The sequence below is a fragment of the Uloborus diversus genome, chromosome 10, assembly GCF_026930045.1.
Source record: "Uloborus diversus isolate 005 chromosome 10, Udiv.v.3.1, whole genome shotgun sequence".
NCBI lineage: Eukaryota > Metazoa > Arthropoda > Arachnida > Araneae > Uloboridae > Uloborus > Uloborus diversus.
The window spans coordinates 129,332,298-129,346,469 of NC_072740.1; the positions used below are offsets into that span (position 1 = coordinate 129,332,298).

Sequence of the window (14,172 nt, forward strand, 5' to 3'; positions counted from 1 at the left end):
ACCCAGGAGCCCTCAAGTTGAGAAAAAATAGAAAAAATTGGCAATTTTTAAAGAATACATTTTTTTTTCAAAAAAGTAGTTACCGAAATGTATAGAAAAAACTTGGGGGCACATTGTCAATCATTTGAATTCACGCAAGCCTTAAAAATACCATTTTTTTAAAAAAAAGTTACGTTATTTAAAAATTTCTTAAGCTGACATAAAGCTATACAAATATACTATTAAACATGTTTTACATACATTTCTCTTATGCTGACATGACAAAGTACTCACCGACGTGCAAGACCGTCATTCCAAATTTTTCCGGGGGGGGGGGGTGTTCAAAGGGTACCAATTCAATGGAAGTTAACGGAAAACAGCCAAATCACGCCCACCCAAATGTAAATACATTTATTTCTCAAAGCAGTGGTGGGGGCCAATGGACCATCCCCTGACCCTCAAAATGACGAGATAAATCAGGTGGTGGTGGCAGCAAGTCGATTTATTGATGGGGTTATTTGCCATATTCTTATGAACAACTACATAATATACACTCATCAATTAACGTGAGTGTCAACTGGCCAGAACAACATCTCAACGAGTCACAATGGCAAACAATGACAATACTGATTCTTGTAATAATGTGAAATTTGAGAAGTAATTCCTGGGGTACTAAAAGTATAAGATCTATTTTATAAATGTAGCATTTATAAGAAAACGGATACCCAGATTACGATTCTCTATTTTCCACACTCCTGCTTTTAATGTTTTTACCTAAATTATGTCCATTTCATTTTGTTCATTTTTCCATAAAAAATTACACATAATATTTATTTTGAAACAGAAACATAATTCAAACTATTTAATTACTTCTATCTATTCAGCCTACTAAAAAATGTATGAGAAGGCAGATAAATGCGTTAGATTCCATATCCACAGCCTGGGAAAACGTAACTCCAAACTGCATCGCTCATTGCTTCATGAAATTAGGATTTGTATTAACAATGGAAGATTCTGATCAAGATCTCAATATACTGCCTTGCTAAGCAAAGACCTCGTATCTGCACTTTTTATCAAAAGTGAGTTGAGGTCACGGCGTAGTTCTTAGTCACCGTATATATATTCATATTTCACCGTAATACAACGTTTTGTGGTTATATGCCAATGGGAAATATTTAAAAAAAAATTCTTTAAAATATCTATCTGAATCAAATATCTGGAGCCTCACAACTTTAAATCGCAATTTCTCATTTTAAACTCAGATGCAGATACTGTCCGTTCTTGAAAACCAAACCTAGCACTCAGGATCGGTTCTATTTTAAAAAGGGGTGACAGATTGAGAATGGGCACTTGCTTGTACTTGCTATTTTTTCGACACAACTTTGAAAGAACTGCTGAAAAAGTTATTTGTCCTTTCGAATTAGCATCATTTTACTTCCAGGTTTCCAACCCTAATTTGACAAAATCAGAGCAGACCTGACGCATGCGCAAATTTGGGGGAGGTTTCGGTAAGGAAAACAGACAGTACGACTTTTGTTCTTAGCACGGCAGTATACTGAGTGTAAATCATTTTTCAAATATTGATTTCTATTTTGAAGAATTCACGGATTGTGATGCGAATCTTATCACGTCAGGCGTTCCAGAAATATCAGACTTCGTAGATTTATCAGAGAAGCAGAAGTGAAGATATGGAAGTAGAATTCAAAACTGCACTTTCACTTGATACCACTATTGAAAGTATTAACTGACTTAAATATTCCTTTTCAGTCATTGAGACGGCGCTGTCAGAGACAATAAAAATATGAGACAGGCATAAATTATCAAAAAATATAGACCCTGTTAATTTCTAAGTATTCTATTTTGTCAGATCGTGTATGCAATTAATTTTACATAACAAATATGTTGTAAAATACTTTTCACTGAGTGAATTTACTTACATTCAAATTATTCTACAGCATTTAATGAAAATTTGGTCAATGCCTGTATGATGTTCTCCCACCTATTACATTTTTTGTTGTCAGTCCCACGAAGAAAGTTCCAGCTTCAACTGTGCAAGCATAATTGGCATAAAGGCAAAGTGAGACCAGTACCACTTTATAAAACACAGAAGCAGCTTCTCAATTTCTTAATTCCTTTTGTAGGTCATGGTCTTCTAAGCAATAACACTTAAATGGCAGCCATAAAAATAGAATAATTTTTAGCTTGTTGGTTACATACCAATACTTTGGTATTGATTATTATATTTCATTTACAAGTGCCTACTTTGTATCAAATACATTACAGATCAAGCACTATTTATATTTATCATTACTAAATTCTAAACAGCACTTGAAGTACAAATATCATAAATTGTTGGTTCTGTTTTTATTCAAAAACAACTTCTTTGGTGATTTGTAATGACTTTGTATCAATGAATTACATAATTTATGAATAATAAGAACCTAAAATAATTATGGTGTCTATATACATATATCAAGGGTGAATTGGTGCCAGAACACACAAGAAGGTTGTTCTGGTACTGAAATTCTAAGGGGGGGGGGTGGAAGATCTGTTCCCCTAAAATGTATTTTCATTTCAATTTTGCCTCAGTTTTTATTTTATCAACTCAAAAATTCTCTTTCTAATTTGTATCTTTCTTTTATAATCTTTTTTATATTTAGCTCTCGTACATACCTGGGGCAGGAATATCTAAATCTGATATTTGATTCACATTTGTTCTGCCTGGCCTTGGGTCAAATGCAGGAATTAATGCAGAAAACTGACGTTTAAGGACAAATTCATCATCCCAGCTTCTAGGCTTCCCATTTTCAATTTCACATTCATCATCCTGTTTAAAATTAAATGAGAAATGTACCTATATTGCTGCATAAAGTTTACATAGAACATCAAGTAAAATAACTCCAGTGCCCTTACTGTAATGTCTTCAAAACCATTGTCATCTTCATTCTCATCATCATCTTCATTTTCATCATCTTCTGGATCAGGTAGTTCTTCGTCGTCATCTAAGTCCACCAAGAGAGTTGTAGCACGACAACTATCCAAGAAGTCTTGCTCACTTTCACTTGATGTAGATGTAAGACTAACAGTTAATGACTGCCCATATGATCCTGCAGATGTTCCCCCAGTTGCAGACTGACTGCTAGATAATGCAGATGTAGTAGTAGTTGTAAGACTTGGATAGCTTTGAGCAGTAGTTAGAGGTCCACCTATGAATATTACATAACAAAAATGGTAAAGATGGTGTAAAAGTCGGCTACTTATTATAAATAAAATAAAACAAATTTTTAGCATTACACTGTTGTTGAGCATTATTGCAGACTACAAAAGGTGGTCTTTTGAGTGCTGTAAACAGTTTTGATTAATTTGAGATGATCTGATGTGTGAATAGAGATAGGTAGTTCTTAACTTTACACTCTTAAGAAAATTTTAGAGACGATGATTCTATGGTATTACAGTGCCCTCTGCTTATTAAAATCACATTCGCTCTGAGATACTTGACTTTACAAAATGGCTGATTTTATAAACCAGCATCACTGAAATTTAATAGAAAAGTGGTTTTAAAAATTAAATATTCTAAAAATATGAATCAGGACATTTATATTGTTTTAAGTGTTTCAAAAACAATTGATATTTAACAAAACTTGATGTATTTTTTTATTATCACAACAGTCTTAAAATACTGGTGCATTCAATACCGCTTGATAGTTGTTATAATTTCCAACATTACAATCCTTGTGCTCTAAAGTGCATCGTTTGACATGAAGCCCTTTTCTGACATTTATTGAAGAGAGCAAATTTGGCAAACTGCGATTCTCTTATCTTCAGAGATCGATTCCTCCAATTCTTGGTGCGACGTAACTTTAGAATTTATTATGTTTGTTGCAACGTTCAAAACATTATAACACTTTAATGTTAACATTTATCTGTTATAAAATAAAGTTCAATGCTAAATTTAACAGTTAACAGTCTTTTTCAATTTTCAACACATACGCTTTAAAAACTTGATTTCATGCAACGGCAGTAATGATTTCATTAAAGGATGGTTTTTATATGTTTTGATACTGCAATGATTCAGTCCTTCCAGATTTGATTTTAAAAAGCGGCTGATTTTATAATCTAGTTATTTTATAATTAAAGGGGACTGTATTTGCAAAATGCATAGAAACTCGGAAAACCAGCAAAAAAGAGTGTTGTACCTTGGGACATTGGAAATTTCTAATAACCTAAAGGTCACATTGCCATTGTTTAACTTAAAATACGTTTTTAATTAAAAGTCATCCCAAATCAAATCAAAACAATTTGGAGCAATTTTAGGATGGACCCTCACACAGATCTTGATAAAACTTGGTACATTTAGTCTCATCATTCTTGTTATGAATGATGATGATTAATTATTTTTCTTTCTACGCATTTAATGTAACTAAGCTCTGTGGGAGCTACAGAGCTGTGTAAAAAATAGCTCATTTTAAAGACAATCATTTTAATTTGTTGTATAACTGAAATAGTTTTTTAAGGAAAACAAAATTACAAAATTTAAAATTGTAAAGATTACAGTAAAAATAACTTTTTTTTAACGGATGCCTCACTTGCCAAATCGATTAACTCCATAAAATAAAAAATAGAGACAAGTAATGAAGATGGTGTAATCCATAGGAGTAAATGGGACCTCATGTTACAATTTCTGCCATCACGTGGTTAGAAATGTACTGAACCAAAACTTTAATATACATTCACATGCTAAGCATTGATTAAGCACTATTAAAGCAGAAATTATAATTTTTTTTAAAGTGGAGTCAATCAATTTGGCAACAGAGGCATCCAAATATGATTTTTAACATAATTAATCAAATACATTTACAAATACAAATACAAAAGCAACGACCAGCAACAGGCTCTAGGCCCAGCTAGACTGGTCCTAGTCAATTTACAATCCCCAATTAAAATATTTTATATTGGGACTGAAGGAATCAGCAGTAACTGTAAATAAGGTGGAAACATTTGTAATGTTCACTAAATTATTTTAGTAACTGCTGGTCTTTTTAAGATCCCACTCTAAAAATTGTTGAATATATTCACTAAGAGACTTGAATTTTTTTTTTTTCAAAACTTTCGAAGAATACTATCTCAGAAATATTTGTGGAAAAATATTTTAACTCAAAAAATATTTGCATTACATATCAAATTCAAGTTCATGCTATTATCTTTAAATGAGCACACATAAAACTTGAATTATAAGATTTTAAAGCAAAATTTGAGGAAAAATAATCCCACATTTTTTACTGTAATAGTCGATCCATTTATGGTCCCGATCCCCCAACTTTTAGAAACATTTTTCAAGTTACAGTGAAATCCTGTTACAACGAAACTCCAAGGGACTAAGCAAAATGACACAATGTGTATAAAGTATAAATAAAAGCATTTAAAAGTAAGTTAAAAACTGAGCAAGGGACTGATAAAAATTTTTGTTTTAATGGAATATTAGTGGTAACGTAATCATATTAATACTTTATTTTTCTAAGTGTTAATTTTGCATATCTACACTCTAATATAATTAAATCTATAACATTTAGCATTAAGGGTTGTTTATTAATTATGTAAGGATGATTTTGGCAATTTTTGACCCCCCCTCCCCCATGTAAGGGTACATAAGATTTTTTAAACCCCTACCCCCTATTCTTACGTAAGATTCAATTTTGTTTTTCAAAATAATAAAACGAATCTTACATCACTGGAATTGTTATTAAATTCACTATTATTTTACAAAACCTTTTTGTGTAAAGAAATATTTACTAAAAAATTAAAATCAAGACAATGTTTTTTCGACTTTTTTTTTGTATATGATGCGATACTAATTAAAAATAAAACATGCCATACAACCTCCTAATACATTTTTTACCTTCCAGACGCAAATGAAATATGACCCCTGCCGAACCACTTGAGCACACGACTTCTGATATATAATATCGAAGGAAAATATTACATAAGAATGGGATTAACCCCCCCTCAAAGTAAAGGTATGTAGAGATTTTTCCAGCTTCCCCTCCCCCTCAAGACCCTTAAGTAATTAATGAATGGTCCCTTACTAAAAATCTAAAATATAAATACATTGTTTGTTATGAAAAAATAAAGAGAAAAATACTGAGCACTGGACTTTTATTCATTGGTCATTCGCAAAAAGCTATTTTGGACCCACAGAATATTATAAAAGATTCTAATTTGTGAACGTCACTTGCACCACTAGAAAAATTGATAACTTTTTGACTCCTTTGCAAATTCACAACATGCCTTACGTTTAGTGCTACGAAATCGAATGTGCTTGGCTAGACACTGGCTTTTCTCGTCACACATGAATTTACATTTCAGCATGAACGGATTTCCTCCTTGACTGGCTTTGTTTCGAAAGTATAAACAGAGTTTTCACGTTACTACTTGTGAAAGTCGTTTTTTAATTCCCAAAAACAGCAGTAAAAAACATTCTACCATTGAGAAAAACATTTCATTGCAACGAATTTTTGAAAAAAAATCGTTTTGTTAAAACGAGTTTTTTTTCTACACGTTATCTCAACGGGTTTCAAAAGGGGACCAAACGTTTTATTTGCTGGAACCAGATTTCAATGTGTGTACCAAATTCTCAATATCTCAAGTGCATATAATTAACTTTAAAATGAGCTGTTATACAATTCTATAGTTCCTAAAGCTCTAGATTAGGAATTCGGAATGGTTGCCCCTGGTTACCAAAGTCACAAAAAGTCTATTTATTAAGGAGTTTAGGGTCTATTTATTAAGGACGTTTTAGAACTGATATTTAGAGAAATTGAATATGTGATATTTCTTGGTGATGTATGTTGGGGGGAAAAGTTTAATTTGTTTAATGGGGATTTGATTTTAGAAATGTTTGATTATCTTTTATTCACACTTATACATTTGTTTTGAATAAATTATTATTTAAATTGAAATTCAGTTTCCATTGCTCATTTCTAACGGACCACCGACCATTCCACATCAGTTGGTCTTTTCCTGAGGACAAACAACAGGTTTTGCTTTATTAATTAGTCAGAAACTTTGTCATCTGACACGATTATTTTTCAGGGAATTCGAAAGTTGTAACAGGTCATAAAAGAAAAAGCAAACCCTTTATCAAAAGATAAATAAATAAATAATGATAATAATCACGATCGTAAAGCCAAACCACTTTTAAATACGTGATGTAAAAACGTCAGGCATCATTGATTTTGTAACTTTAATGGAAAAAATTCAGTGTCTGAAATAAATGATTCACAAAAAAAAAAAAAAATTGTTTGTACAATATTAAGATAACGCTCAATAGAGACTCAAGAATTAGATTAGAAGCGTGTTTTTGTAGCATAATGTTATTTTTAACAAAAGAGAAAAGCATGATCACCACTTTTGGCGAATGGGGCATAATTCTTTGGTAGCCATTTTCGATGAAATGGTTGCTTGGTGACTGGCAACTGCTCAGCTAGAGCTTTAGTAGCTGCCATAGAACTTGAGTTACATCATGTTACAGCACTGCCGACAAGTAAAAAAAGGCTTTTTAATTAATTTTTGAAAATACAGGGCGCAGCAAAAAAACCTGAACAAGCAATTTTCCATGTAACTTTATTAAAAATGAAGAAATTAACAAAACACAAATAACAATATGAATAGACCTTTGGCAATCAATAAATTTCATTGGTTTCAAACTGGCCGTCGTTTGCAGTGATACAGAGGTGCAACTGCTTACTGAAAATTTCAGCCAAAGGCTGCAAGTCTTTTACCTTTGATCCATCTTATTCCCTCTAAAGCAATTGGTTTAGAGAGTCCAACCTTTTATCTAGTTTAGGGTAGATTTTTGACTCTAAAATAGGCCATACAGGGTAATATATGGGATTGAGGTCTATCGAGTAGAGCATCCACTCTACAGATGATATCATATCAAAAACACACACAATGCGACTTACACAAATAATTTTCATTCATAACTAAGTAAATCTCTTGATGTACGAAGTTTCATCAAGACCTGTGAGGATCTGTCCTAAATAGCAAGATGATTTGACAATGAAAGACCTTTAACAAATTACTTCACAACAAAAACCATCATCAGAACCATTGAATTAATGAACTGATATGTGATGAAGAAAAAAGTTCATCCTATAAAAGTAAATATTTTCTCAGTTCATTTTCATTACCTACATTTGAACTTATAACCAGTGGCGGTGACTGAGGTTTATAAAGTGTGGAGCAAAACTTTTTTGGAAGCTGAAGAATTTGGAATCCTGGTTTTAAAAAGGCACTTTTGTCAATGTTAGGGCAAGGAGGTTGGAGAGCTCTCCCTTAAAATTAAAAGAAAAAAAAAAAAAAAAAAAAACTCTTGTGCTGTCTTTGGTGATGTAAAGATAAGGGGTTTTTTCCCAAAAAATATTATTAAACTAGTGTATCAAAAATGAAAACTCGGGTCACCTTTAACAAGCTTAGGTCAAGGGGTTTCTCCTGAAAACTTTCAGCAATTAAAGCTTAAAAAATGCATTTCAGGATATCTTTGGTTGACTTAAGGAGAAAGGAAGGCGTTCAGAGGTTCTACCCCCATCACTTTTTTAAACTGATTGGGGGGGGGGGGAGGTCTCTTCCTAGGAAAAAATTCCGAGACTAAGAATTAATAATGCTAATTTAGGCTATCTTTTAAGGTAGGAGAAGGGGGCATATGTTTGGGGTTCTCCCCTGGAAATTTTTCAAACTTTCTCCCTTCGAAGTAGTCTTGTTTGTACAGTTTGCACTTGAGACAAAATGAGCGTATGACATCAATTCTAGCCAGCAGTCACTCCCTTTACCAACAAACCCATGTGAATATGTACCAGTGAACTATGATTTAAATTTGATAGAGCCTGTTTCAAAGAGGGAGACTGATCATGTAGTTCTCAGGGCTATTGCTCTGGAGAGGATCCCCACTAAATACCCCGAATGTGAATGGTTACATTGTATATATCAATGGGTCAAGAGTAGCAAACCATATAAATGCAAGTGCTGGTATCTACAGTGAGCTCTTTTCTTTTTATATTCCTGTTGGTAAATATGCCTCTGCATTTGATGGAGAGGTAAAAGCTATTACACACATGGCTCTAGATCAATTGAGATACCGTGACTGTAAATTTAAGGGATGTGTTGTCCTATCGGATTCACAAGTGGCTATTGAGGCGATAAAGAGCTGCATGTCACTCAAAGTTTCTGAATGTCACAGTTTCATTACAATCTGCTGATGCGAAACATAAAAGTGGTGTTGCAGTGGATCCCAGCACACTGTGGGATTAAGGGAAACAAGCTCGCTGATGCTCTAGCAAAGAGGGTGTCTGCAGTCGTTCTAATATCAAATGAACCAGTCTAATTTCATGCAATAAAATTATATATCACGAAGAAATCAAGGGATGTTTTTTGGCAAGACCTAAAATCTAGAAGCAACCACAAAGTTTGGTTTATAAACTGTGATTTTGTCCCATTAGCACCAAAAGCAGAGTCAGTAGCCATGCTCCGATTATTAATTGGCTATGACTATTTGTCAAAGCATCTTCACTGTTTGAAGATTGTCAAGAGCATCAATTGTTCTCTTTGCAACTCAAATCAAGAATTGGACATTCGCCACCTGCACACTTGCACCCAGCTTTCCAGACGTAGCCTGTGCTACCATTATTGGGAAGCAAGAGAGCGTATTGGCAGCTAATATTTCACTTTATTGTTCCTGTATTGTTCCTCGTTCCGTGCATTGTGTTTGCTTTTGCTATTTTGTGTTTTGTAACTTTTTCTTGTTGTTAGCCATTAGAAATAAAAAAAAAATAATTGCCCTGCAAAATACAACTGAGAAATAATTGAAATGCTGGTAAAATTGCTTATTTAGAGATTCAAATCTACTATCATTGAAAGATAAATAGAATTTCTATGTTTTCAGGAAATAAACCGACTTGATAGACCTCTTGAAGTTAAATCACCTTGAAAGAAATAGTTTAAAAATTCAAGCAAATTCATGAATGAATGTGTAGAATAAAGTAGCTATTTTAAAAACCAATTACAGTTTTAGAGCATCACGCAAGTAATAAGAAATATCACTAAGCATATGAGTTAGGGAAGTGTGGCTCCTGGAACTTGAAAATATCATGAACATAGTCATACTAAGGCTAGCAGAATTCTGTAAGAAGCACTGGAAGACCTTTTTGTCTACTATAATGATAAGTTTAATCCTGGCTGTTTAGCTTTAAGATGCCAAACTTACTGCTTACTTTGCCAGTGGTGGCACTAACCTCAATTCTGCAGTGGGATATGATTTTATAAAAAGATTATTTTAACAATGTGCTTTACCAAAAATTGCTTGCAGAAAACACACATTACAGGATTACATTTATAAAACTTGAAAACATAAAAAATTAATAAAAAGATAAATAAATGAAAAATAAAAAAATGCACCTGGAGCTGAAAGATTCACTATTGTAGCACTTTCAGATGGAGTTTCAAAATCAGGCAATTCTCCTAGGAGGTCAGCAAGAATTTCTAAAAAATAGAAAGTATCACTTGAGGAGAAACAGGGTGGATAAAATTTAACTGACAATACTTATAAGCTGATAGCTTTCGGTTCTACTAGAAACTGGATGGATTTGAATGAAACTTCAGTCATATGTTATGTAGATCATGCGGGCAAGATTTTCGCAAAAAAATTTAATTTTTAATGCCAGGTGACTTTTACAAGGTAACAAGAAAAGATAACAGTTAAAAAATCAAAGATCAATGAAACATTTTACTTATTCACACATTTACGTTCTCTATGTACACACCTTACTGGTCTACAATATTCTGGAACCATACCACTGCATTGTCAATGGCTCAAGGTGAAATGTTCCTCGGGAAAGTTGGCTTGAACCACACTGTACTTGTGTTACAATATGAGTAATCGCTCTGTCACATAGTGGTAACTAAATAACCTATATATCTTAAGAGCAGTGTTGCCAGATGGTCAAATCCAGATTTCCCCAATTCCCTTCCAATTTTTCCCCAAAAAGCAATGTTTTCTACCAAAATTCCCCAAATTCAAAAATTATTTTTCCATTAATATTTTCAGAAAATGAATCGACTTCTTCTAATATTTTTGTCTCTTGAAAAAAAAATTTTCCCCCCAAATAACCAAATTTTCTTATAAAATTCCCCAACTTTTTTTTCCTTCCATTTTCGCTTTATTATTTTTGTCTTCATTTTTCTTTATCTGTACTAATAATAGAGCTGAAAGTCTGGATATCTCTCTGTCTGTCAGGATCTCTGTGACGCGCATAGCACCTAGACCGTTCGGCTGATTTTCATGAAATTTGGCAAAGAATTAGTTTGTAGCATGGGGGTGTGCACCTTTAAGCGATTTTTCGAAAATTCGATTTGTTCTTTTTCTATTCCAATCTTAAGAACATTTTCCCGAGCAAAGTTATCATAATATGGACGAGTAAATTACCAAGCTATCATAGCGTGGAACCGAAATGTCTGGGCAAGCCAATTGGTGAGAAATTAATCATGCATTATTTGTAAATGTACAGGGGAACCAAAAGACCTTTTAAGTTTCTACTACGGGCAAGCCATGCGGGTGCCACTAGTCATAAATACAAGTGCCTGACCGAGAGATAAGAAATAGCCAAATGTTATTTTTTCCTACTTGCATTTACTACTCTGCTTCTGTATGAACATTTAAACTATGATTTTTGCATATATTTATCCAAGAACATTCTTCATCACACTTATTTTTACCCGTTTCACGTATGCAGAACATTAATGCGAATTCCATAAAGTTGAGCAAAGCTAAACCAACGTTGTTTGATACAAGCAATGTAACTATACTTCTTGACGCAAATCTAAATACGAAAAAAATTCTTTTTTCCTTGAGGTTATTTTTCCCCAGGTTTTCCCCAAGAAAAAAATTTTTCCCCAAAAAATTCCCCTCAAAACCCATTTCCCCAGAGAGCACCAGATTTCCCTAAAATGGGGAAATTTCCCCCAATCTGGCAACACTGCTTAAGAGAGTGCTGATGAAGCATTGCACTTGTTTTGGAAAACAGGCTTTATTTTTAATAAATGTACCCCCTTGTACAGAAACACATTCACTGCAGACATATTATTTCTCTGAGCTATAGGTATTGTTTTCAGAGCAAAATAACATTAGCTATTGATCATATGCCACACTTTTTCTCATTCTTACTGATATGCTGCATAAGGTCGATGACAATGAGGGGACACACTTTTAGTGTATTGTAGACCGGTAAGTTGAGGAATTAACTGAACATAAGTGTGTAAATGAATAAAACTCTTCATCATTTTATGATTTTTTAATACCGTTATTTTCGGTAGATAAGCCACTCTATCGTATGCACCACATAAGCAATAATTTACTAACTAAAAACAGAAGTTCATCGGATAAGCTGCCCCCCGCAGAAGAGCGTATCAAAACATAGCGCCCCTCCTCCTCTATATCTATACATATGTATGTGAACATTTATTTAGTTAGAACGTAACTAACAAGCGACTGCACTTGTTGATAGATAGAAATAGAGTAAATTAGTAAACTTTCTGTAAAAAAGAAAGAGATCAGAAAATGCAACGGTTACGCAAAAAACCTGTGTTGCCAGATACAGACATCTACATTTGGTTAAATGAGAAGTTTTCAAATCATCGTTTTATATACTTAGTAGTACATGGAAAATCCATTTCACTTTTATCAATTTATTTATTTTTAATTTATCATCGAGACATTTTAAAACATTCCTCAAACAAGTCAGCGATTCCTCCATTTTTCAGCCTTGTGAAACATGTGGTACCATCACGAATCTGGCAACATTGGAAAGAACAACAGCAAATAGCAGTAAAATCAGTGCTAACTAACACAGATTTAAGGAAATAAGAAATTAAGTTTAATGAGAAACCTGTTTTATGGCGCAATTTGAGAGCTCTACTAGTGTTTTTTTAATGAATTCTAACATTGCTTCTCGATTGGGCGAACAGGAGAAATACTAAGAAAGAAGCGTGGGGGGAAAAATTTCTTCAGATAGGTCTCCCTGGCAGATACATCACAGATGTTAAATTTCAACTTTAAAACATGTGTAAGCCGTGGCTTAGCTTTCCGAAATTACGGTAGTTTAATTTTCTTTTTACATCGTGAAAGCATCACCTGGTGGCAATATTTCAAATAAAATTTTTTTTGTAAAAATCTCGTCTGCGTGATCTACATAACATATATTTGAAGTTTCATTCGGATCCATCCAGTAGAATTGGAATCATAAGCCTGCGATTAGCATCAGTTTGATTTAGTCACTCAATATCACAGACAAAAATAATGGATACAGAACAGCTCAAATATTTTCAATTAAATTTCTCAATATGATATTACAATGGAAATGAAAAGATGAATTTAATTAATTGAGAAGCAATAGTCACTAGAATAAAAAAATATGGTGTACATGGTAACGTAACGTTATTTTGGAGAAAAGTATATGGGTTTTGAACTTTTGATGCTAACAGGGGTGATTGTGTTCAAGTTACATACAGGAATTCCCAAATTTTTTTGTGTGTTAATATCAAAAATGTGGTAAGTGAAACCTGTCTAAGTTAACCACTTGAGGTGCACTACTTTAGTGGTCAACTTACAAAGGTTGATTTACATGATAAGGGCTAATTTGGGGCCTGAAAAAAGGGGTCAACTTAGACAGATGGTCAACTTTACAGGTTTTACTGTACTGTCCATTATGATAAGTGCCTCTACCTCTGATTTTTTTCCCTTACTCCGAATTTACAGTGAATATGTCGGTGATTAATAATAATATTCATGTATACCTGTGAAAGTACAATTCGAAAATTATTTTACTTAAATATTTTTTTTTATTTGACACTTTTATGGTTTAAATGCATTCATTTTGAAAAATGCGATCTTTTTGCATCTGATATGAGAATTGAGTTCCACTCACTTTTCATGCAAACTAGGAGGTAAATGAAAATTATCTTTACTCTTATTAAGTCAGTATTTCAAGTTTTTACAGCGAAATTCCGTGTTCTTTTATGAATGTTAGTAAAATATGTTGAATCAATTGTTTAATTTATTTTTGCTTCAACTATGTCCACAGATAATAATATTACATTTTTCAAGAGTTTTAAATTCAATTTTAAAAAAATTTGACAAAAGAAAAT

At 33.1% G+C, this 14,172-nt stretch overlaps 1 protein-coding gene across 2 annotated transcripts in view; it reads right to left on the reverse strand.

The window, feature by feature from the left end:
* The window catches only part of LOC129231334 (E3 ubiquitin-protein ligase HECTD1-like), a gene marked incomplete at its 3' end in the record, with an annotated part of 223,648 nt that overhangs the window by 57,026 nt on the left and 152,450 nt on the right, over positions 1 to 14,172 (reverse strand). For both annotated transcript variants that reach the window (XM_054865623.1, XM_054865622.1), the window contains 3 exon segments: positions 2,653 to 2,806; positions 2,893 to 3,185; positions 10,429 to 10,512. In XM_054865623.1, the coding sequence (XP_054721598.1) occupies positions 2,653 to 2,806; positions 2,893 to 3,185; positions 10,429 to 10,512 (531 nt within the window).